The sequence below is a fragment of the Molossus molossus genome, unplaced genomic scaffold (assembly GCF_014108415.1).
Source record: "Molossus molossus isolate mMolMol1 unplaced genomic scaffold, mMolMol1.p scaffold_m16_p_19, whole genome shotgun sequence".
NCBI classification, from domain to species: Eukaryota; Metazoa; Chordata; class Mammalia; order Chiroptera; family Molossidae; genus Molossus; species Molossus molossus.
The window spans coordinates 459,418-482,039 of NW_023425354.1; the positions used below are offsets into that span (position 1 = coordinate 459,418).

General features: G+C 53.0%; 1 protein-coding gene across 2 annotated transcripts; it reads right to left on the reverse strand.

Annotated features, from left to right (window-relative positions):
• Positions 1-3,655: 3,655 nt before the first annotated feature.
• NARF (nuclear prelamin A recognition factor) lies at positions 3,656-21,056 on the reverse strand. 2 transcript variants are annotated; one of them, XM_036268671.1, is made up of 12 exons: positions 20,930-21,056; positions 19,861-19,941; positions 16,396-16,539; positions 12,897-13,029; positions 12,047-12,136; positions 11,170-11,304; positions 9,586-9,704; positions 9,191-9,320; positions 8,130-8,193; positions 7,105-7,242; positions 6,680-6,837; positions 3,656-5,123 (listed from the first exon to the last, which is right to left on the reverse strand). In XM_036268671.1, the coding sequence occupies exons 1-12, from the start codon at positions 20,954-20,956 to the stop codon at positions 4,882-4,884; spliced, it is 1,461 nt and encodes a 486-aa protein (XP_036124564.1). In that variant the 5' UTR covers positions 20,957-21,056; the 3' UTR covers positions 3,656-4,881. The 2 variants fall into 2 exon arrangements, with proteins under 2 accessions (XP_036124564.1, XP_036124565.1); XM_036268672.1 differs by lacking the exon at positions 12,047-12,136 and having other exon boundaries at positions 3,660-5,123.
• Between the last annotated feature and the right edge of the window lie 1,566 nt (positions 21,057-22,622).

Genomic DNA, 22,622 nt, shown 5'->3' on the forward strand with positions numbered 1-22,622 from the left:
CGAATCGGGTGTAAATCAGCGCGGCCCGCGGAGGGTGGACACCCCGAGGTCCTCCCGCCCCAGGTGGCGGGACCCTCGATCTCCAGCCCCACTCCTTCCCGGGACACGCCCCCTCCCTGCTCACGCCCTGCGGTGCCCGGCGCGCACGCGCGGACGTGGGCGCTCCAGCGAGGGGCGGGGCAGCAGCGCGCCGACACTGCGGCACCGCCGTACGTAAGAGCACGTGGCCTACCGCCCACGTGACCGCCGCCGGCCGGGATGGGGCCTCGCACCTACCCAGCTCTGGGTCGGTCCTGAAACAGAAAAGCACGTGCGCCGCGTCCCCGCCGTCCGCTCCTTTCTTCGCCGGCAGACGGGGTGTGCCTGCGGGCCGGGCGAGGTGCTGGGGTGTGGGACGAATGCGCCGACACCTGCCTGCCAGTCGAACGTGCACTGAAAGCTGGAAGTCGGGGTGTCGTCATAAGCCACTGGCTGTTCGCTTTGCTCCTGTGCCTCGCTTCTCCGACGGTCTGGAACAGGCCCTGACGCTCCCTGGCGACGGCCTCCGGGCTGAGCAACGGGAGAGAGACGTGGTTTCTCCAGCAGAGGCCCACTGCCCGCGGCTGCCCCGCGGGGCGCGGGCTTGGGCCAGGGGCGGCGTTGTGTACGTGCAATGGCTCTGGGTCCTGACCCGAGTCAAATAACTCAGGGGCTAGAATGAGGGTTTATTCCAAGGTGGCCTCGCAGGTCTCCGGCAGAGGATTGATTAGTGAGGTCACCTGTCAGCAGGCGGCTGGTGACAACGAGAATTGGGATTTACTGTTGGCCACTGAAACATGTAAGCAGGAGTCACAGCCAGGACAGGCTTGGTGGAGGAAAAAGTCCATGTTGTCGAGCCTGGGCCTACTCTCCTGCCCTGTCCCCAGGGCCATTTCGGTCTGAGGGTTAAACCAGCATCACGAGGGTGGCTGAAGGAAGAGTCTGACCGGCATCTGGAGATACTCTGCATGACTAAGCCTTCCTCAACTGGACACCTTTCATGTGCATTCACGTGGACCGTGAATCGTCAGATTCTGGGCCCTTTCAAGGAGTCCATCCATATGCCTCGTTGGCCAGGCTCTTTGATACCAGTCCTCCAGTCTGGTTTTACTGAGTGCCCACCCTGGGGTGCTGATGAAATCTGATGAAATGTGCCTTCTCCCAGGGGCTATCCTTTTGCTTGTAACTGTACATGTGTGCCTGGATTTCTCAGGCACAGACAATATCCTTGACCCTGTGGTGGAGATTCAGGCTCACAGTACAGCCCTGTGGGTGCCTTTTAGGGGGCCCCACCCCCATGGCAACTGCAGGTGTCTTGAAGTTCAGCCAGGGGCTGCCCACTGAGCCCTGCTGGGTGTGTCACTGATGCTGCAGAAGCCCCTGCCAGCAGGCTTTGCCTTGGCCTTCACTTCAGGGCCTCCCTTCTTATCCTCATCCTCCCTTCAGTGCCCTTGGCAGTTGTACATCTGGGGTTAGAGTTGTTTCCTTTGGCCCTCCTGGGTGTCTTCCGTTTGCTCTCCAGACCCACCTCTACCTTCCTCTTCCCTGAAACCAACAGGAAGCCAGAGGTTAGCACTCTGGACTCTTAATCCAGTGATCTGAATTCAAATCTCCGTGGGACTTGTGTGTGCATTTTGTACCACCTCCCACCCGAATAGTAAGATTTCTTAGAACTTAAATTTTCAGTTTTGTGTGGAAACAATGGCTTCCCCTTTTGTCCCCTCCCCCCTCGGTCGCCTGCCTCTTTCACTAGGCCAAGGTCCTACAGTGACCTGAATGGTGTGAGGTTCTGTGGTGTAATGGTCAGCACTCTGGACTTTGAATCTGGTGATCTGAGTTCAAGTCAGGTAGGACACACATGCCTGTGGCTCTCTTGTCTTCTTCACATTAGGGATTTCCTGACTTTTGTTATTTTAATGTCCATTCCCTCACCCTTTTGGCTTGGCTTTTTAAAAAGGAAACCCAAAGGGGTTTTATAATATGTATTGCTCTGAGGTTTCCTTGTGGTACATAGAAATCTACTCATGGTTTAACCACCCGTAGAGCCCAATGTCCAGATATAGTTACTTGCCTGGAGGAGTGTCTGCTCTGACACCAGTACTTTGTCGTGTGCCCATCTACTGGGCAAAACCAACTTACCAGCATATGCTTATCTCTGTGTGTATTTACGTATACAATCTGTATTTCAATTTAAAAATAAGACTTCAGCCCTGGCCAATTTGGCTCAGTGGTAACAGTATTGGCCCATGGACCAGGGAGTCCTTGGTTCGATTCTGGCCATGGGCACGTACCTCTTGTGCTTTGTCCCCGGCCCTGGATGGGGTCGTGCAGGTGGCAACCAGTCAATATCTCTCTCACATCGATGTCTCTCTCTCTCTCCCCTCCCTCTCTGTTTGAAGATGTTTAAAAAAAAAGTGTCCTCGGGGGAGGATCAAAATAAGACTTCAGTCCTGGTACCTGCTCTTCTTGCTCTCAAATCACATGCCGCCCTCATCAGAAAGTACAGGGTCCAGCCTGTGCAGTGACCCTGTCCCCTCTGCTGCCCTGCAGGTCATGCCAAGGGTGTGCCTTCACCTGTGTGATGATCCAAGCTCTCACTGCAGGGCATGCTGGAAGCCCTATCACTCAGCTTCGGGCTAACAGGCGAGACCACCGAACACCCTGTCCCAGGAAGTGCCTGCTCCATGCCCTAGGTCAGCATCAAACTGACGGTGTGGACAATGCATGGGCTCCAACACTGGTTCCAGCTGAGCTGAGGAGGAACGACCAGCATGGACGTGGGCCCCAGCTCTCAGGCCACGCAGGCAGAAATGGAATCAAGACATCTGGGCTCTGACGTAGCCTGGAAATCTACTGGACGAGGTCCTGGTCCACTGGGGGTTGTAGCAGCACCAGCCCTTGAACAGCATTTGCCTGCCGAGGGGCTGCTGGGTGGGGTGTGGATCTGGACTGCTGTCCCCTCCTCGTGCTCAACAGAACACAATCTGTGTGTGTCACCCCAGCCTGACCACAGGGTCGCCCCGAGTGATGAAAATGACTCAGTCCACTCTTTTCATGTGGTCATGACCCACGATGGGCCTTGGGCAGGACCCAGCACCTCGTGTGGTGGCACGTAGGCCCTCAGCCCGGCCCTGCTAGGGTGGACTATGCCATGTCACCCAGGAAGCATGTCTTCTTTGTAGCTGGAAGAGGCAGTTTTTTTTTTTAAATCCTCACCCAAGGATATTTTTCTGTTTATCTTTAGATAGTATGGGAGGGAAGGAGAGAGAAACATCGAGGTGAGAGGGACACATCGACTGGTTGCCTCACGCACAACCCTGATCAGGACCGGGAATGAACCGCAACTGAGGTGGGCTGACGCTCTAACCACTGAGCCAAACTGGCCAGGACAAGAGGCAGCTTTTGAAGAGCAGCCCCTGCACCTGACTCCTGCCATTCTAGGCCCGCCAGGGACAGGGACAGGGACAGGGGCAGGAGTATGGCGCTCCTGCACTGGGCCAGCTGTTGGCTCCAGCAGTACAAGGTGAGGGCGCGACACTGGTGACATGCGGCCTGAGCACATGCCGGCTCTGGCTGGGAAGCGCAGCAGCTGTTCTGTTCATCCAGCGCCCACACTCAGACACTCTTCATCTGTTTATTCCATAATCAGTTACCAGAGAATGAAACCCCACTGTAAACAGATTGAAAGCAAAAAATATGTAATTTCACACAATACCCCAGTTATGAACTCAGATGGGTACGCAGGTACAATGACAAATCAATGAGGGAAATCTAACAGGCTGAGGGGTTCAAAAAGAATGACACCCTAAGTTAACAAAATCCAAGTGCTTTGAGAAGCCAACTCTAGGCCGGTCACAGGTGCCTCACTTCACAGGATGGGCCCTGATGTGCCGAGTTCAGGGTTCTGTGGGTAGTCGTCAGCCCTTTCTGTGCAGTTGTGTGCGAACTGCCCTCTCTTCCTTCTCACGTAAGGCGAGCCCACGGGCAGTGCGCGCCAGGCGGGAGTGCTGTCGTGGAGCGCAGAGCTGCCTGGAGCCGAGGGGAGCAGCCAGCCCGCTGTGAGGGGCAGCACAAGAGAACAGTCTAGCCCAACCATGGATTGGGTTGGCCAGCCTTCACCTGCCCGACCCCACCCAGGTATGGACTGAATAGAGCGTCTGCCTTTCTATCCTCCATCCTCATCTGTAATACCGATCACCATTGACAGGCCTACCCACAAGGTGAGTTGAGCTCAAACCCTGAATGTAAAAGGGCACATGTGGGGCCTCATCTACAGTGCCCACCAATCCCCAGTGCAGGACCTGGTCTCAGGAATGTGGTCACTGCTGCCAGAATGTAGATTCATTCCAAGAAAAGGTGGAAATGCAGACTTTTGTATGAGCTCGATGCCAAAAGGTGGTGGTTTATTCACGTTGTGGCAAAGACATCTTCAAGAGTAACGTAAATGGGTAGTCACAGTCCAAACTGGGCAAGCAGGTCTGTGGCCCTGTGACCCTGCAGCCCACCTGCCATGTCATTTCCACATCTGATCTCTCTGGGGCACGTGAACCAGAACCAGGTCTTAGCTCTTCGCAGGACACTTTTGGATTTTTTTAAGCCTAGAAGACAGCAGTCTGTCTCCATTCTTGTTCTTTGGGTTTCTTCTCATCTCAGGATAGAAGGGAACATACACTGGGGCACTCCTCTCAGGTGCATATTCCAGTGCACACATGGCAAAGACAGTGCCCATCGGAGCGAGGGAGCCGTCAGGATGGCAGCAGCGGTTCTGAGAACCGAAGCGATGAAAGAGAAGATGAGCTTTGTCTTCACGCACCCCTGACACCCTCCCTCTTCAGGCAGCCTATGGCCCCGTCTGCTGGGCCTTTACCACTTGATGTCCCGGCTGCTGGCGGGCTGCCCCGGGCCCTGGTAGGCGGTGTGCAGAGCAGCCTGGACCGTGGGAGAGTCGGCCCCACCCAGCCACTCCTGGTACAGCCCCTGCACCTGGGCGCTGGTCTCAGGGGGCTGTGCAGGGGTGGCAGCGCAGACGCCTTCCATCTGCCGCAAGAGCGCCCTGTCCACACGCCCATCCTCTGTGTGCGCTTGGCCCCTGCCACTTAAGCATCCTGAAAGACATGGGCAGGGAGCTTGTTACCTTTCTTCTTGTCCTGAAGAGAAGACAGTCCTGGAGCAGGACAGGAGCTGGGCCCGGGACATGTCCTGAGAACTCAGGAACCCTTGTCACAGGCTCACAGCCCCGTGCCCTCCTATTCTGTCCTGTTTACATTGCCCATGACACGTGGTTACCTGTAACCAAAACAACTTGCTAACCTTTAGAACTGAGGGCCGTGTGCACACATCTGGGTTTCCAGGTTCCCTGGAAACTCACCAAACCAGGGAGCACAGACACTTCCCAGGGATCTGCGTCCTGGTATCTGCAGAACCAGTGTGCTGCTCACCCGGGACTGCACCAAGGAGCCTGCGCCCGACGCTGTGGCCTGAACAAAGCAGGTGCCTCCCATGTGCAGGAGCTACATCCTCTCAAACATGGTAGGTGATGTGATTTACAGGATAAAAGAATTTGAAGCAGCCCTGGCCGGTTTGGCTCAGCAGTTAGAACATTGGCCTGCAGTCCACAGAGACTCAAGTTCAGTTCCCGCTAAGGGTGCATACCTTGGCTGCAGTTTGTCCCTGACCCTGGGTGGGTCGTGCGGGTGGCAGCCACTCGATGTGTCCCTTTCACATCATTGTTTCTCTCTCTCCCCCTCCCACTCTATCTGAACAAAAAGTGGAAAAATGTCCTTGGGTGAGGATTAAAAAAAGAATTTGAAGCAAACCTCTGCCCAGCCAAGCTTCTCTCCATCTCTCCCTTGCCTGAGGCAGAGAACTCTGTTCACTCTCCCCTCACACTCCAGCTCCCTGGCTCCCAGCTGGAGCTCTGACTATAGGGCACAGTGAGCGCAGCCCAGCTCCACCCTGACTGGCACAGAGGTGCGGGACACCCTTCCTGGAGGCCCTGCATGGACCCCTCCAGGAGCCCATCTCACCAGTCGCCTCCGGTCCTCACCTCCTATGCACTCTTCTGCTTAAGCCACGGGATCTGCCTTCCATGGATCTGGGCTCTGGAGCAATGTTGCCAAGGCTACCAGGTATCCCAAAGCCAGCCTCACACCTGCCCTCCAGGTACCCCTCGCCAGCCCTCCCGAATACTTGCAGCTTCTCCACCATCCTGGCCATGTTTGTTGTCTACGCTGCCCACTAGAGCCTCTTCTCTTGAAGCCAGTGTCCCACCTGGAACTGCCCACCTGGTGTGTCCACCTGAGTATTGGGGGCACCCCCACTCAGAACGGCACAGACATTCCTGAACCCTCTCCAAGCCCTAGGGCCAGTTCCAGTCCCCATGTACTTCGACTCTCCACCAGCTGCCACAAGGCAAGTTAGCTGTCCCCTGGGACCACCAAGCAGTGACCCCTCTCAGAGACCCCTTAACCAAGGGGTTCCAAAAGTGACCGTAAGTGCCTGCTTTCTTCTCATGTGGTGGGTGTGAGGGAAAGGGAGGGACCCTCGTGTAACAACAACCAGGGCTGTGTCCACTGTCCCGCAAAGCCGCCCAAGCTGAGCGAAGCTCGGGGTGGGCAAAAAAGGGCCCATCTCCCATGGTACTATGGAGGTCACGTCTTACCCCCAGCACAGGCAAGGACCTCCACGAAGTGGTATGGGAACTTGCCCTTCTTCAGCTTTAGGACCACATTCTGGATGTTTCGAAAGCCGTACGCAGCAGCAAAGCGTAGCAGAACCTCTCCGTTCTTCTCCAGGGTGACCTCCCGGAAGTCTTTGTTCCTGTAAAACATACACAGGGACTCTGATCTGCCAGGCCCCCTCAGGCAGCTTGAGAACCATCTCCACTCTAAGTGTGGAAGGTCAGCAAGACAAAAGTCTGCAAGTAAAACACAAAAAAGGCCTTTTGATCCTGACTGGTATAAAAACTCTATAGACAGGACAGCTCTTCCTCCAGCACGTGCACACACACGCGCGCGCACACACACACGCAAGGCTCTGGAGAGGCAGCGCTGACCACACAAGCAGACAGCGCGCGTACCCACGCACCTCAGCGTTCGGTAGGTGACTGCCCCCACGTCCTCATTGAACAGCTCCTTGGCCGCGTGTCTGAAGATGTGTGCCAGGTACCCGTCGGAGCTGGTGCCATCATGGCACCTCACCTCCTCCTCCTTCTGGTCTCCAAACCTCATCAGGCAGAGAAAAGCATCAAGAATCAAGTCAGACTTCCTAAGTTTTATTACTCAAGGTTGCCACATGAAATCCTTCCATTGTGGGCAAGATCCCGTCTTACTGAGTTTCAGTGATCAATGTGAAACGTTTGTACCCATCTGAGGCTGTAGGTAGGGCTACACTCGGGGCAGCTCAGTGACTTCCCTTCTCTGCTGCACGGTGCGTCAAGTGTCCCCCAGAACCTCGAGCCTGACAGGATGAGGCCTGGGACCCTGGGGCTGACTCGAGAGCATGCCTGCGCCCCGGCCAGCATGAAGTGCGTGGTCAGCCTGGCTCAACCACAGGCTGTGGCCATGGGCACTCGAGTTGCTGAGATTCTGTTAATCTCAAGCCAGCCTACCATAAAAGGGCCACACACAGCCCCAGTGTCACTGGCAGGACCCGCTGAGTGGCCCAGGAGTGCTCTGCCCAGTGCCCGGGGCACAGGACACAGCAGAAGCACCAGTCATCAGTTAGGGTCACACTGACCACAGCAGCCCAGCCTATTGCTCCCGGTGCGAAGGGACCCGAGGCATCTGCCTTCTCCCCAGAGGCGGCCGCCCTGGGGTAGGTCGGGACTTGGAAGGTCTCAGAAAGGGACAGTGCTGGTATGCAACAGACCATGGAAATGCGACTCCCCAGCCCGGTGAAGGGTGTCCCACACGGGGCTACACTTCATTCCAGTGAGATGCCTGAGGATTGTGGCAGGGCCCCGAGGCTGCGTAGGAAGTGCCTCCCTGCGCTTGCATCTCAGCATCGCACGTTGCCTCATTGTGAAGTAGGGAGGCCCTGGCACACGTGACCACCAGAGATCATGCAGGAGACCCATCCGCAAGGTGGCCCTCTCTGAAAAAGCCACTTACAGAGTGTCCACGGCAGCATCTTTCACTGAGAGGTCGCTCTGCTCCATTATCTGAACAATTTCACCTGCAGACAAATAAGAGGCGTCAGGCCAGCCTGGGGGAACATCGTACATCCTCAGCACCTGGTTTCAGGGTTCTCTTCTTCCCCGCAGGAAACTGAGTTAAGGTGACCTTGGATGCTGTCCCTCTCAGACAGCAAAAAGCCCATCTCAAGTGCAAAGTGATACCAATAAAATAAAAAATATTAATAAAATGTAAGAGAAGCATCTCATTCCTCTTTCTGCTCTTGAAATAAATCTTTGCAGACGATCTGTTTTTGCTTCTGAAGTAGAAAACTCTGTGATAACCTCACGTGGGCAGAATGACCAAAGACACACTGGCTGCGTTTACAGGGTGTACTGTTACCTGCACTGAGACCGTCAAGAATCAGAACCACTCTGGACTCCCCTCTGTGCGAAGGCTCCCAAGGAAACCTTGCAGCAGCACATCTAAACCAGCCCATGCCGTCAGGTGCGCATAAGGTGAGAACACATTTGCCTCTGCGCTCCGGGGAGAGATGACGAAACGTGGTTCCCATGAAAACCCACTGCTCTGGCCCTTCCTTTGGCAGCACAGGATCAGGTGGTTGGGGCCCCTCCTGTCTCAGGGTCCTACACGAGCCTGTGCAGTGGAGGCGTTTCCACGTGTGTTAGGGGACTCACGGAGGGGCATCTCCGCCCCTGAAGATTGCTGACTTAAGCTGGACCCTAGACCGACTGCCACGTTGTTCTAAACGGCTCTGAAGATTCATTTCCACCCACAACAAGAGGCCCTGCGCGGGCTGCAGCGTTACGGAAAGAGACAATTTCACAGGTGCCCCAGCACAGGTGTGGCTGTCAGAGCCCTCCCATGGTTGGGTGTGACTGCCCCACGCTGCCTGAGCAGCTCCCTCAGCCCTGAGCCGTGCACCGCACACTGGCTGGAGTGTTTCCATCTTCACTCTCCCAGGGTCCTGTTGGTGACCTCAGAAGGGGACCCGTCGGAGGCCCCCATGCACTTACCTGGCCCCATTCACCTCTCACCTGAGGTTAACACGCAGTCAGCACCCCGGGAACTATGCAAAGCTGTGGGAACATCTTCTCGAAGGGCCTCCAGTTTCTTGTCATAACACGGGGCCACAATGACGTGGAAAATCTTGTCTGGTGACAGGTTCTGTGGAGACAGAGCAAATCGTGTCCAGGCTGGTGGAGAAGAGCACCTACCTGCCACCCACCCAGCTGCCTCTTTGGTGGGCACCAAAGGGCTGCTCAGGTGGAGCCCTGTCTCCTGCAGACCAGCTCCTGCCTCATCACCCACCACAATTCCCACCGAGCAGCAGCACTGGGTCCACCCCGTGTCTCCCTCGCTCGCCTCAGTTCCCATCACTGCCACCCCCACATGCAGTCCTGGCTGCTGACCTCCACAGAGGCCAACTTACCTGACGTCTGGCAAAGTAATCCTTCACCAGAGAGCCCATGATCTGCTGGGGAGACTTGGCAGTGCAGAGGTGGGGCGTGATTGGGTGACCTAGCACCCGCTCCGCATATCGGACCCAGCCTGGGGAGAGACCAGGGCTGTGTCAGTCCCTCGTGGCTCCTTCCTTATGCTGCCCATCACAAACCAGGGATCCTGAGCTCCTCAGACCCCATCCCCCTGGGGTAAAGCTGCCATTTCTTCAGGCCTTGCCAGGAGTGTGTGACAGAGCCTACCCCAAAGCCAGAAGCTGGGCCACAGGATCCCAGGTGCCTATGCCCTAGAGTGAAAGGTGGAGGAATGAGCAGCCTTGCCAGTCCAAGGACAGAGGACAGAGTGAGAGAAAAAGCCAGGATAGCTGGTCCCCCAAAAGAGAGCACACACCGAGAAGAGCTGCCGAGGCAGCGCCAGTGCATGGTTCCAGTGCCACTGTGCCAGCTGCAAAGCTGTTCTCGTGGCCAGGACACGCCACAGTTCAGAGGGGAGCTGACAGCCACAAAGCCCACGTGGACGGCTCCCACCGCATCCCCAGGGGGCACTGCTGCTGCTGTGGTTTTCAGGATGGGCACAGAGCAGGCAGCTAGCCACAAAGCCAGGCGCTCGACCTGCAGGAGCCACAGCTGGCCTCCTTTTCCCAGGGCCTGACCAGGGGAGGAGAGGATTGCATGACACCCGCTGACCCTACAGACACGCCCAGGACACCTGGGAGCGTTCCTGATAAAATCTCAGTATCAATGGAAAGAAATTTTTTTTGATTCTCACTTGAGGATATTTTTCCATTGAATTTTTCAGATAGAGTGGAACGGGGGTGGGGGTGGAGGGGGAGAAAGAGACAAACATTGATGTGAGAGACACTGATTGGTTGCCTCCCGCATGACCCCAACTTGGGCAGGGGATTGAACCTGCAACTGAGATAAGTGCACTTGACCTCAAATGGAACCTGAGACTCTGTGGTCCAGTCCAACACTGTAACTGCTGAGCCAAACTGGCCAGGGCTAGGTTTACTTTTCTTTTTTTATCCTCACCTGGGGACATTTTTCCATTTTTGTTCAGATAGAGTGGGAGGGAGAGAGAGGAAGAGAGAGAGAGAGAGAGAGAGAGAGAGAGAAACATCAACATGAAAGGGACACATGAAGTGTTTACCTCCCGCACGACCCCAACCAGGGCCAGGGATGAATCGCAACAGAGGTACATGCTATTGACTGGAATCGAACCCATGACTCATTGGTCTGCGAGCCGATGCTCTAACCGCTGGGTCAAACTGGCCAGGACTAGGTTTACTTTTCTTAATACATAATATATTTGTTTCAGAAACTTCAGAAATGTGGATAAATGAAGGTAAGACATTATCCTTACCTGTCAGGTCTCCCCACCTCACATGCACCCCCAAACTACAGCATCAGTAAATATGTTGGTGGACATAAAATTGTGCATCAGGCCCAGACTCATCCCTCCCGCTCTATGAGGCCACTGACCTCTGACCTCATCCACTACAATCGCCTGCCCCAAACCCAATCCCGTGTGATGCAGCTGTGGCCTGGGTACTCACCGGGACAGGCGGAGGTCAGCATGGGTAACGTGGGCTCCTCCTCACTGTGCTGGTGGTACCGACGCACGAATTCTTTCTGACTCTCCAGGATGCTGAAATCTGCAGCTATTGTCATGTCGAAGACATAGTGCACCCCTGCAGGGAAGAGGGGCACTCAGCTCCACAGCACCTCCGTGGCCTCCTCTCCCAGGACTGAGCAGCTCTGCAGGCTTTTCTCTTGGGCTCTCTCACAACCCTCAGCTCTTGGCTGGATCACTAACCATAAGACCAGGACTGTGTGCTTTTTTTTTTAAACAATAGCACTTAATTTTCATGATAAAATACCGGTGTTCTCTCTTCTACTTCCTGTTTTTCTCACTACATCTGTATTTATATAAGTACCTTACAGTATTCCACATGTAACTTAATGGAATATTATAAGGTACTAACGGCATTCTGTCCCAATTCACTATCTAAATTTCAGTAAGTAACAATCCTTGACATCTTTAAAATAAATAAAATGAGTAAACTGGCTGAGTGCACATTTATGATCTTATTTTATGTTGATTTTTAGTTATCTTTTTAAAATATGTTTTCTTACTATTGGCAAATAAACTTGAGAGAAAATAATGTATTTTCAATAAGTATAAAATAAGCAAATAATTTTAATATCTACAGCCAGTCTAAACCTTAAAAGCAGCCAGTTACCCTTAAAAAAAATTCTAAGTGTCATCTAAAACCATTACCTTAAGAAATCAGGTCCACTATGAATATGTTTTCATTATTAATATTAATTTATAATACCCAACTATTTATTTTTTTAAGTGTCAAAATAGGGCCGTTCACTACAAGACCATACAGCATCTAATAACTTGATCTTTGGTAAAACTAAGCTCACCTGGGGCTTTTTCAGACAGTGGAAGGATTAACTTGTCAAGTCCAGGCTCGCAGCTCCGCCTTGCTCTGGTGGTGCTGTGCACCGAGCCGGCTCCATACCAAGCGCACCAAGGAGCAGAAAGGCATCTATGTTTATTCTAAACCTTGTCTTATTTTATTACTAATCCCCAATGTGTTTATGCCTTTGAAAAGAGCTACTGAGGAATAACAAAAAATATTTGGCAAATGGCTCAAGTTCTCCCCTTCTGAGCCTGCCCGTTGAAGGCCATGCACCAGGATGCCCCGGGGCCATGACATCTCCACAGGGGCAGGCTCAGTTCTGGTCTGACAGCAGGCTCTGGCAGAGCCTTCCTCTTGCTGTGGGAGGCAGTGTTTCTGCAGTGTTCATTCACATCTGCGTCCTTGCAGTGTTCTGAACTGGCGACCTCTCGTTCTTCACGCAGACAGAGTCCACTCCCTTCCTGCCCTGCACTAGAGATTCCTGGGAAACCAGGCCCCACTCGTGCAGCCCTCCCTCTTGATCACACAGATGCCCTCCCTCAGAGGCCCGTGGGCCAGGCCAACACAACAATGCTCGGCAATTGATGGAGCCCCCCACGTACCCCCTGGCTACTCTGTCCAAAGACGCTCACTCGCAGCTCCCAGAGGGGCCATCTCTGGCAGTAACACAATACCCACTGCAAAGCACGGGGGTAAGTGACACCCGTGGGTCAGAAGCAGGGTCCTCTTACATTCCATGAGACTCACAGAAGTTCATACCTATCCTGTGCCCTTCAAAACGGAACTCTAGATACACAACGGGTAGTTACAAACTCATGTTTTAAATTCACAGTAATATCAAGGTGCCTCACCAAGGCTTTTGAGGAAGCCACAGAGCCTTCTGGATGCATCAGGGACACTGAGGCTGAATTTAGCAGCAAAATAAGGCAGAGAATGAGGACACACGGACACTGCCAGCACCTTGTGCTTTGAGGTATCACATTTCTAGAAGAAACAGAGAAGAATGTCACATATGTAGTGATTACAATTCAATGGCAGATCCAGAACAGACAGGGGGAACAGAACTTCTATGCAAAGACTAGTAAATGGACAAATGCTGGCAAGAATAACTAAGGAAAAAAAGAGAAAGAAGTTACAAGTAAAATATGGGATGGCCCAAGAGATTATTGTCAACTTTAGGGAAATATCATATTACCAAATGCAAATATCTGGAGAAAAATGATAATTTCAAAGAAAAATATAGCTCTGGCTGGTTTGGCTCAGCAGTTAGAACGTCGGCCCATGGACCAAAAAGTCGCAGGTTCGATTCCGGTCAAGGGCATGTACCTCAGTTGCAGTTCGTCTCAGGCCCTGGTCAGGGTTGTGTGGGAGACAACCAGTCAATGTGTCCCTCTCACATCAATGTTTCTTTCTCTTTCTCTTTCTCTTTCTCTTTCTCTTTCCCTTTCTATTTCCCTTTCTCTCTCTCTCTCTCTGTCTCTCCCGCCCTCCCTCCCTCCCTCTCTTTCTGAAGAAATAAAAAAATATCCTCAGGTGAGGATTAAAAAGAAAAATATAAATTATAATATTGGCCCATAAATAACTGAAACAACTCAGTAACAGTAAAAATATACACACATTTTTTTTTAATCCTCACCTGAAGACTTTTTTTTTTTTTTTTTTCATTTATCTTTAGATAGAGCAGGAGGGAGAGAGGGAGGAAGAGAGAGAGAGAAACATCAATGTGAGAGAGACACACAGAGTGGCTGCCATCCATACGACCCCAACCTGGGTGGTGACAAACTGCAAAAGAGGTACATGCCCTTAGTAGGAACCGAACCCAGGACTCTCTGGTCCGCATGCCAACGCTCTAACCGCTGAGCCAAACTGGCCAGGGCTACACATACTTTAAAAAAACCATACTGAAGTGGTGCCCAGAGCCCAGTCCCCTAGGAGGCCTCAAGCCCAGGCCATTTAGTGGCAACTTTTAAGGAGCCGGACCCAGTGCTTCTTCTCTTACCCCTCTGCCCAAGGCCCTGCCCAGGATTTCTCCAGGGTTCCCGCTTCACTCCCACCCGAATGTCACCTCCTCTGAAAAGGGAGCCAGGCTATGACCAGGAGGGGATCAGCCTGAGCCCAGAGCCCGGCTGAGCAGGGAAATGGAAACTGCTTTTTGCTGGTGGAAGCCCTGAGTGGCTAACTCAACCAACTCCGAAGCTGTAAGTTTCATGAATTTGCCATTTCTTTATTATTTATGCCAATCTAAGTGGGTATCCATTATCTGCAGGTGAAATGTTCACTGATGTGGGGAACTACTAGAAGTTTCTGCAAACATCTATGTAAAAGTCTGGCTGGTGTGGCTCAGGGGCTGAGCGTCGACCCTGCACCAAGAGGTCGCTGGTTAGAATCCCGGTCAGGGCACATGCCCAGGTTGTGGGCCCGATCCCCAGTGGGGGGCATGCAGGAGACGGCCAATCGATGTTCTCTCTCATCGATGTTTTGCTCTCTCTCTCCCTCTCTAAAATCAATTTAAAAAAAATTAAAACAAACATCTATAACAGTAAAAGAAGAGGTTAGTGCCATTTATCAGCACTGTTACTTGAGACTGATTTAAGGGTCTTAAACAACAGCCCTGGCCAGTTTGGCTCAGCGGTTAGAGCGTCGGCCTGCGGTCCTGAGAGACCCGGGTTCGGTTCCCGCTAAGGGCACGTACCTCGGTTGCAGTTTGTCCCCGGCCCTGGTTGGTCGTGCGGGTGGCAGCCACTCGATGTGTCCCTTTCACATCGATGTTTCTCTCTCTCTCTCTTCCTCTCTCTCCCACTCTATCTGTACAAAAAATGGAAAAATGTCCTCAGGTGAGGATGAAAAAAAAAGGGTCTTAAACAACAAAATCAGAAAAAGAGGTGAGAGAAGCATAGGCGTTGAAAGAGATAAAATTTACTAATTGCAGTCTAAAACCTAGAAAACCTAAGATAATCTAGGAAAATACTAGACTATTAAGTTTACAAAATAGCCACATATAAAAGCCAACACACTGCCTTGGCCAGTTTGGCTCAGCGGTTAAAGCTTCAGCCTGCAGAACAAAGAGTCATAGGTTTGCCCTGGCCGGTTTGGCTCAGCGGTTAGAGCATCGGCCTGCGGTCCAGAGAGACCCGTGCGGTTGGCAGCCACTCGATGTGTCCCTTTCACATTGATGTTTCTCTCTCTCTCTCTCCCTCCCAGTCTATCTGAAAAAAATATGGAAAAATGTCCTCGGCTGAGGATTAAAAAAAAAGTCATAGGTTTAATTCTGGTCAAGGGCACGTACCTCAGTTGCGATTTGGTCCCTGGCCCTGGTCAGGGTTGTGCAGGAGGCAACCAATCAATGTGTCTCTCTCACATAGATGTTTCTCTCCCTCCCTCCATCCCTACCTCCCACTCTGTCTGAAAATAAATGGAAAAATATCCTTGGGTGAGGATTAAAAAAATAAAAATCCAACACACCTATAATCAAAATTATAGAATGTTACCAAATAAAATGTAATACGTGTAACAAAGCAACAATAAAACCCCAATCACACCAAGAACTAAGCATAGATATGGAGAATGGAGGGATAAATCGACACAAACATCTATGGGGAAAACTGCAGCCCTTCGCCAAAGGTCATGTGTACGATAACTGAAAGACGGTACACTCGTGAATAAAAAGGCTCTATGTGGTGAAATACAAGCTCCCCCAAATTAACCTGTAAATTCAATGCGGCTGCAGTCCCAGCACCACCTGGACTGCACTGAGGACTCCCTGGGGCACCTGCGCTCCATGTGGCCCGGGCTCCAGGCACCTGTGCACAGGGGCGGGGTGCTTCTTGTGGCTGGGTGGGAGGAGGGCAAACTGGGAGGTACTTTTCAGCTCATCTGCCTTAATCTTCCCTTTGTTTCCCTCTCACCTTCTTCTCTGCAGGAGGGCTGTTACTGGAAGTTAAGTGACACCAGGTAGTTCTGTGCAGGTCTGCAGGGACTTGCCCCAGCCTGATGAGCCCATTAGGAAACCCATGCCTCTGAGAACACCCCAGAGGCAAAACAGCACCAGCACGTTACCAACGGTCCCTGACCTCAGGCACGCTACCACTGCAGGACCTTGCATGACAGAAGCCTCCCCCAAACCCTGGTCGGTGTTCCTGGCCACAGGCATTGCCCAAGTGGGCAAGGGAACATAACTCTGGACCATTTGATTTTTGTTCTGATGGCTCTGGAGAGGGTTGATTTTAGCATGGGACACAGGGACAGGGCCAAGCTGCATGTACCATGTCCCAGCAGAGGCTTCCATGCCCCACCTCCACCTCTACCTGTCTCCTCCAGGCCTGGCCCCAGTTAGCACCTGGGACTCCTTACCTTATTAAGGTTCAGAACGCGGAAGAAGTCCTTGGCGTTCTGCTGGGAAACTTGGACTCCTTCCTCTGCGGTCACACAACTGTCACACGCCAGGCAGTCACTCAGAAATATCTTAGCATCTGCCAACTTATGGAATTCTCCCTTCTGCAAAAGAAAGATGATATTTGGCCTGACGCAGTAAAAACTCTTGAACACATGGTCTTCAGGGAAAGGAGCCGAAGAGGCACAATGGGAACAGACACTGAACATCTAAAAGTCACGGGGCCAGGCCCGCGCTCCAGGTGCTAGAGGCACACAGGGATGGGACCCAGGTCACGGTGAGCCAGCGAGTGTCACAGATGACAATCCAGGTGGAGAAAATGACACTCCTATGTCCTGGGAGCAGCCTGGCCTCTCTCCTCCTCCCTAAATCCCCTCCTCTGCTGCCTCTTGGGGCTCCTGGTCTTGGCCTGCTATGCCCTCCCCAGTGAGCTCACCCAGGTCCCACGGCAGCCATGGGAGTTCAGAACTGGCATAGCTCACTGCAGTTCTGGCATTCCACGTGTACCAGGACCCTCAGGCCACCCTCAGTAATAGGGACTAGCTCACCTGGATGCCCAGGCTACAAACCTGCTATCCCCTTCTTCTTTTGATTGACACCCTGCAGCCTGAGGTCCACAAGAATGCCTGAGATGTACTGAAATACAAGCTATACCTCCTCTGTACAGCGGGCCTCTCCTTGACCCAGCTCGTGGCCCTTGTCTCTGTCACTCCCCTGGCTCTCACTTCCAGCCTAACTGGCCCTGACTGCTCTGGATCACCTCTGTGGGAAATGCTCCCCAAGAGGCCAGCTCACCCCTTGGGCCCTCACAGGCACCTGTCAGAACAACCTGGATTACCAGCTGGCACCTATGTGTTGTCTCTCACCATGACACACAAGCTCTGCGGGCAGGAACCTAGGCCTCTTCTGTTCCAAGAGGCCCCGCATACAGAAGGTGCTCAATAAATATTTAGCGGGTAAACATATAAACATTCTGAAGCCTACTGAAGCCATGTGAACATGTAACAGAAGCTCCTGAAGGCTGTGCATTTATTTTTCTTTAAATTGTGACCTGGTAATAGATGGCTCCGGATAGGCCATCCCATCTGGGAATGGGAATGCACACTGTCACTTCCTCCTCCTCCCCACACGCCCGAGTGTCACTATGCAGCTCACCCTGGGACCTCATGATGCTGCAGATGCACACTCATGAAGTCTGAATGGGGCCCAAGAGTCTGCACTTCTAATAAAGTGGTGGGGGGTGGGGTGGGGGGGGCCAGAGCTGCTGCACCAAGGGTCTGGAGCATGTGGCCTGGCACACAGCTGGTGCTTAATAGACACTGTTGAGCTGCCCTAAGAATCCTGCCTCTACTGCCCCGCAGAGGGGCCCACAACCACATTCTGTACTGCTGCACTCGGCAGGGCCTCCTCCCGGCCTGCCACCTGACATGCTGCTCCCACCCAGTCCCTCCTGCAGGCTCCCATGGGCCCTTCCCACCCCTCACATTCCTTCCTCTTCCTCCTCCTGCCTCCTAAACACATGCAGTCTGCAGGAGTCTGTCCACCAACCCTCCTCCAATCAGCCTCACATCCGAGTGCTGCCAGCCTGCCAGAGTTCCCAGCACCTCTCCCCCTCCATCTCCAACAGAGCTCTCTCCCCGCAACTCCAGACCAGCACCCTGCAGAAAGCTCCGTGTCCATGGAGCTCAAACTGCACTCGGCTCCCTGTGCTGTGCCTTCTTTTCTGCCTTTTCCACTCTGACTGGCCCACCAGGCCCCACCACCCTGTCTCATACATGGCATCCTTCCATGCTCCCTCTGGTCCAGCCAGCTGCAGCTGCCCTCTGTCACCTGCCCTTAAACACACATCAGATACGTCCCCTTGACCAAACTCAGTGCTCCCACCGCTTTCCCCCAAGACCACTTCCGTCCATTCCTTCTCTGTGCCTGGTGGACTCACACCCCATCCCAATGCCCCGCACCCTAAATTCTCACTACCCCAGGGCCCACTCCAGTAGCCCCGTCCCTGGCGGGCCCAATCTAACAGGATGTCCACCACTGAGCTGGCGGGGCTCCCACTCAGGCTGTGTACACATGTTATCTTGCTGTTACCAAAGCACATGGGTGGGGGGGGAGTAATCTAACTCCCCATGTCACTGATAAGGAAACTGGGGCTCCCAGGGTTAGATGTCTGTCCAAGGTGATGTTGCCAGAGGGCAGGTGTGGGAGGCCCCAGCAGACCAAGGCAGTCCCTGCTCCCTTTTGCCCTAGCACCCCGGTGCCCTCTCATCCCCTCTGCTCACTAAGGCCTACACTCCCAGAGCGCAGAGCAGTGCTGGGGCAGGAGGGACCAGATCAACGCCTGTCAGACTAATGTGCTATCAGGCCCACTAAACCACTGAGAAATCCTGTACTTGCTTCTCTAGTGTTGCCAACTCCCATTTGCAAAACTGGTGCCAGTACTTTCTAAAGGAAGAAGTGACCTTAACCTCCCCCACTGCACCCTTTCCTCTGCACAGTGGGGACAGCAGTGGAGCTAACTGGAAATGCTGGTTCTGAGCACAAAATGAGATCGCTGGTGCAAAACACTTCCTCTAGCGTCCAGCTGGGCTTATGTGCCCAATAACCACCACTAGTAGCTAAGGTAGGTTTCAAACCTCCACAACTGAGTTGTCAAAGGAACCACCACAAAAGTGCACTTACAGAACTGTGAAAATTGAACCATTTGTACAAATTACCCACCTAAACCCCATTTTACAAAATGGAACTTCTGACTGAAAAAAAAAGAGCCCTGGCCAGTTTGGCTCAGCAGTTGGAGCATTGGCCTGTGGACCAGAGAGTCCCGGGTTTGGTTCCTGCTAGGGACACATGCCAAAAAAAAAAAAAAAAAAGAATTGGAGTCCCAGCTGGTGTGGCTCAGTGGATTGAGCATTGTCCCAAAGACTGACAGGTCCCAGTTCAATTCCTGGTCAGGGCACATGCCTGGGGTTCGGGCTCGATCCCAGGTCGGGGGCGTGCAGGAGGCAGCCAATGGATGGCTTGCTCTCATCAATGTTTCTATCTCTCCCTTCCTCTCACTCTAAAAAAAAAAATCAATAAAACACATTACCATAAGTAAATAAATAACAAAGAACTGGAGGTTTAAACATCACACCACTATCTCTGGTAGATGACCAAGGACGACATTTTCCTTTGCTCCCAAGGCAGTCTGTTTTGCTCTATTCCAAGATGACGCGCTCTCCAACCCTCTTATCTGGAAGGCCGTGCGTCTCCTACTGACTGGCCCGCATGTCTGGCCCCTGGCAGGGGCACCACTTTGGCCCATTTATTTCTCACTTCTTTTTTCCTTAGAGCAATGATGTACACGGGGACATGAGCCCCAAAGAGGAGAAAACCAGCAGCTACTGTTTCCTCCAGGCTGTATCGAAATGGAAAAATCTACTTGCCTCTCCATTCTCCTGGGCTGGACTCGGTACCTCGACAGATGCATTCTCTTGGTCATCGGTTTTTGTTTTCTTACTACATTCCTTGAAAAAGCAAAGAAACATATGGAAGAATTTTTATTCTGACTCGCTTTAAAAAAAGTGTACTGTCTGGTCAATTAACCTCATGACTAGAAATCTTTTCTAGGTAAATAAAAGCACATGTACCTGTGGACACACACACCCACCACCACTGTATTGTTGAATTAGTGGAAACCGGGAAGCGATGTGTCCTCCATCAACAGGTAAATTAGTGCCCAACTACCTGGACACAGTTGTACTTAGAACACAAGGAACTAGAAGTACATGTAATGCTCTGAAAAGCAATTTCCTGCATAATGCTAGGTTTAAAAAAAGGGCGGGGGACTGATGGAATAACATTTATGATGTGATTCAATTCTTAGGAAGAAGAAAAAAAACCCCTGCCTGCACTGTGTGGTTATTTATGCTATCACGGCCCAGAAACAGGAGTGGAAGGCTATCAAGTTACCATGGTTACACAGGTGGCGAGGAGGGCCACACTTCTGTATTTTTTGTTACTACAAGCGCTGACGTTTTTGGAAAGTTTTTAAAAACCCGAAAAACACTGTATCAATTGTTCTCATTCAGAATGGGATTTGCGCCGGTGCCCGGGGAGGTAACAGGTTGGTCTGCTTTTCTGGGGTTTTTGGCTTCAGAGACATTTGAAAGGCTGGCTCGGCGCACGAAGCTGCAGCCCAGCTAACTCGGCGGCACCACCCGGGCCGGCGCAGGGTTCGCGCTCACGTCCCGGTCGAAGTCCGTCCAACCCAAGGCAGACCGGTTCTATCAGCCGCGCACCACGTCCGACCTCGGGCTTCCCGAGGCAGCGAGGTGACGCCGGGCCCCGCGGCCGCGGACTCAGCACCGCGGCGTCCTTCCCACGCTCACCACGGGCCGCGCTGCGGACAGGGGCTCCCGGAGCCCGGCAGCGAGCAACCCAGACCCCTGACCCCGACCGCGACCCCGCGGCCCCACATCCCGACCCCCGGCCACACCGACGCGAGGGGCCCACCTTCCGCGTGCAGTGCTCACACTTCATCTGGAGTAGGGCAGGCGGGGGCCGGCGCGCGTGACCTGAGGGAAGCACCGGGAGACTCGGTCACCGCCGCCGGCCGCCCGCCGCCCTTTGTTGTCGTCGCCTCCGGCGCGGCCCCACCCCTCGGCTCCGCTCGACCAATGAGAACACCGAACAGGGGGTGGGACGGGCCCCGCAGCCAATCGGAGCGCGCGGGGCGGAGCGCGACCCGTTCCACTCGGACGTCGCGGAGGCGCAGAGCGAGCGGCGGCCCGACCGGAGGGGCAGAGATTGGCCTCGTTCCGGGGCGCAAAGGACTGTCGGCTTGGCGTCAGACGCGCGCCACCTATCCGGCGCGGGCCCGGCCGAGACGGGGCCGCCCTGGTGGGGAGGGGCGGAAGCGCGGCCCCGGCCCGCCGCCATTGCCGCCCCGAGACGCGGCACGTAGAACTGGCGAGGCGGAAGTGCGCACGCGCGGCGGGACCCGGACGCACGTGGTCCGTGGGAGCGCGAGGAACGTGTGAAGCGGGCGCTGCGGCGAGCCGGCGGGAGCCTGCTGCGTCTTACCGTTAGTGCGGGTGACTCTGCCCGTACAGTTGCAAAGAATATCGCTTCCCAAGAAATGGTACCACATGTAGGGCTAAACGGAACTGTCCAACTGTGTTAAAAATAAACGATTTAGAGAATCCGTGCATGCTCATACAGGATGGTCAGAAATGAGAACGTGCCTGATGAATTCAGGGGCGAGTACGAAAAGCAACTTGTGGGTGTCTTTGTCTTTATCAAAGCAGCAGTCCTCGCAGTCCTCAGAAGTCCCAGAACGTTGACATCACCAAGGTCAAGAAAATATTTAAGGCTACTCCAGGGCCTAGAAACCTCACTAGGATCTTGAAATTTTCCCCCATTAAATTTTCTTATTTATAGAATTTTTGGTTCCTACAGCTTTTTACAAGTGCATCAGTTTAATTTAGGTCTTACCTGGCTGCCAGATTAACGTCCTGCAAATCCCTGTTGGCACTTCTCAGAAAACACCAATTTTCTGCATGAGTAAGGATAATTTTAGGTAGTTGTTTGTATATATTTTTGGTACTGTTTTATCATTTCCCCCATTCTCTCTCTCTCTCTCTCTCTCTCTCTCTCTCTCTCTCTCTTAGTTTACATCAGGATCTAAATAAGGTCCAGTATGTTCTAATTGTCTGTATTACAATTGGTTTGTGTGTTTAAGTCTCTCTTTTTAAAAAAAGACTTTTTGTTTTGAAATAATTTGAGGCTCAGAGAGTTCCACTTGTTAGGGTTGGTTGTTTCTTTTTTTTTTATCTTCACCCGAGGACATTTTCCCATTTTTTGTTCAGATAGAGTGGGAGGGAGAGAGAAGTGAACAAAGAGAAAGTGAGAAACATCAACGTGAAAGGGACACATCGAGTGGCCGCCACCTGCACCACCAACCAGGGTTGGGGACAAACTGCAACCGAGGTACGTGCCCTCAGCAGGAACCAAACCCGGATCTCCCTAATCCCAGGGCTTTCTCCTTCTATTTTGAATGATAGCCATGTGGGACACCTTGATTACTTCATGCCGTTCCCTTCTGGCCTGTAGTGTTTCTGTTGAGAAGTCAGATGATAGTCTATGGGGGGGGGGGGGGTTCCTTTGTAGGTAACCTGTTGCTTATCTCTAGCTGCCTTTAGGATTC

Bases quoted from the DNA above. Each gene is read 5' to 3' on its own strand.
- NARF (XM_036268671.1), bottom strand. From the start codon at position 20,956: ATGAAGTGTGAGCACTGCACGCGGAAG. The intron at 11,305-12,046 runs GTGAGCTTAGTT...TCTTCCCTGCAG, and splicing joins ACTGTCTGAAAAAGCCCCAG to GGGTGCACTATGTCTTCGAC. The intron at 9,321-9,585 runs GTAAGTTGGCCT...CTGTCTCCACAG, and splicing joins ATTACTTTGCCAGACGTCAG to AACCTGTCACCAGACAAGAT.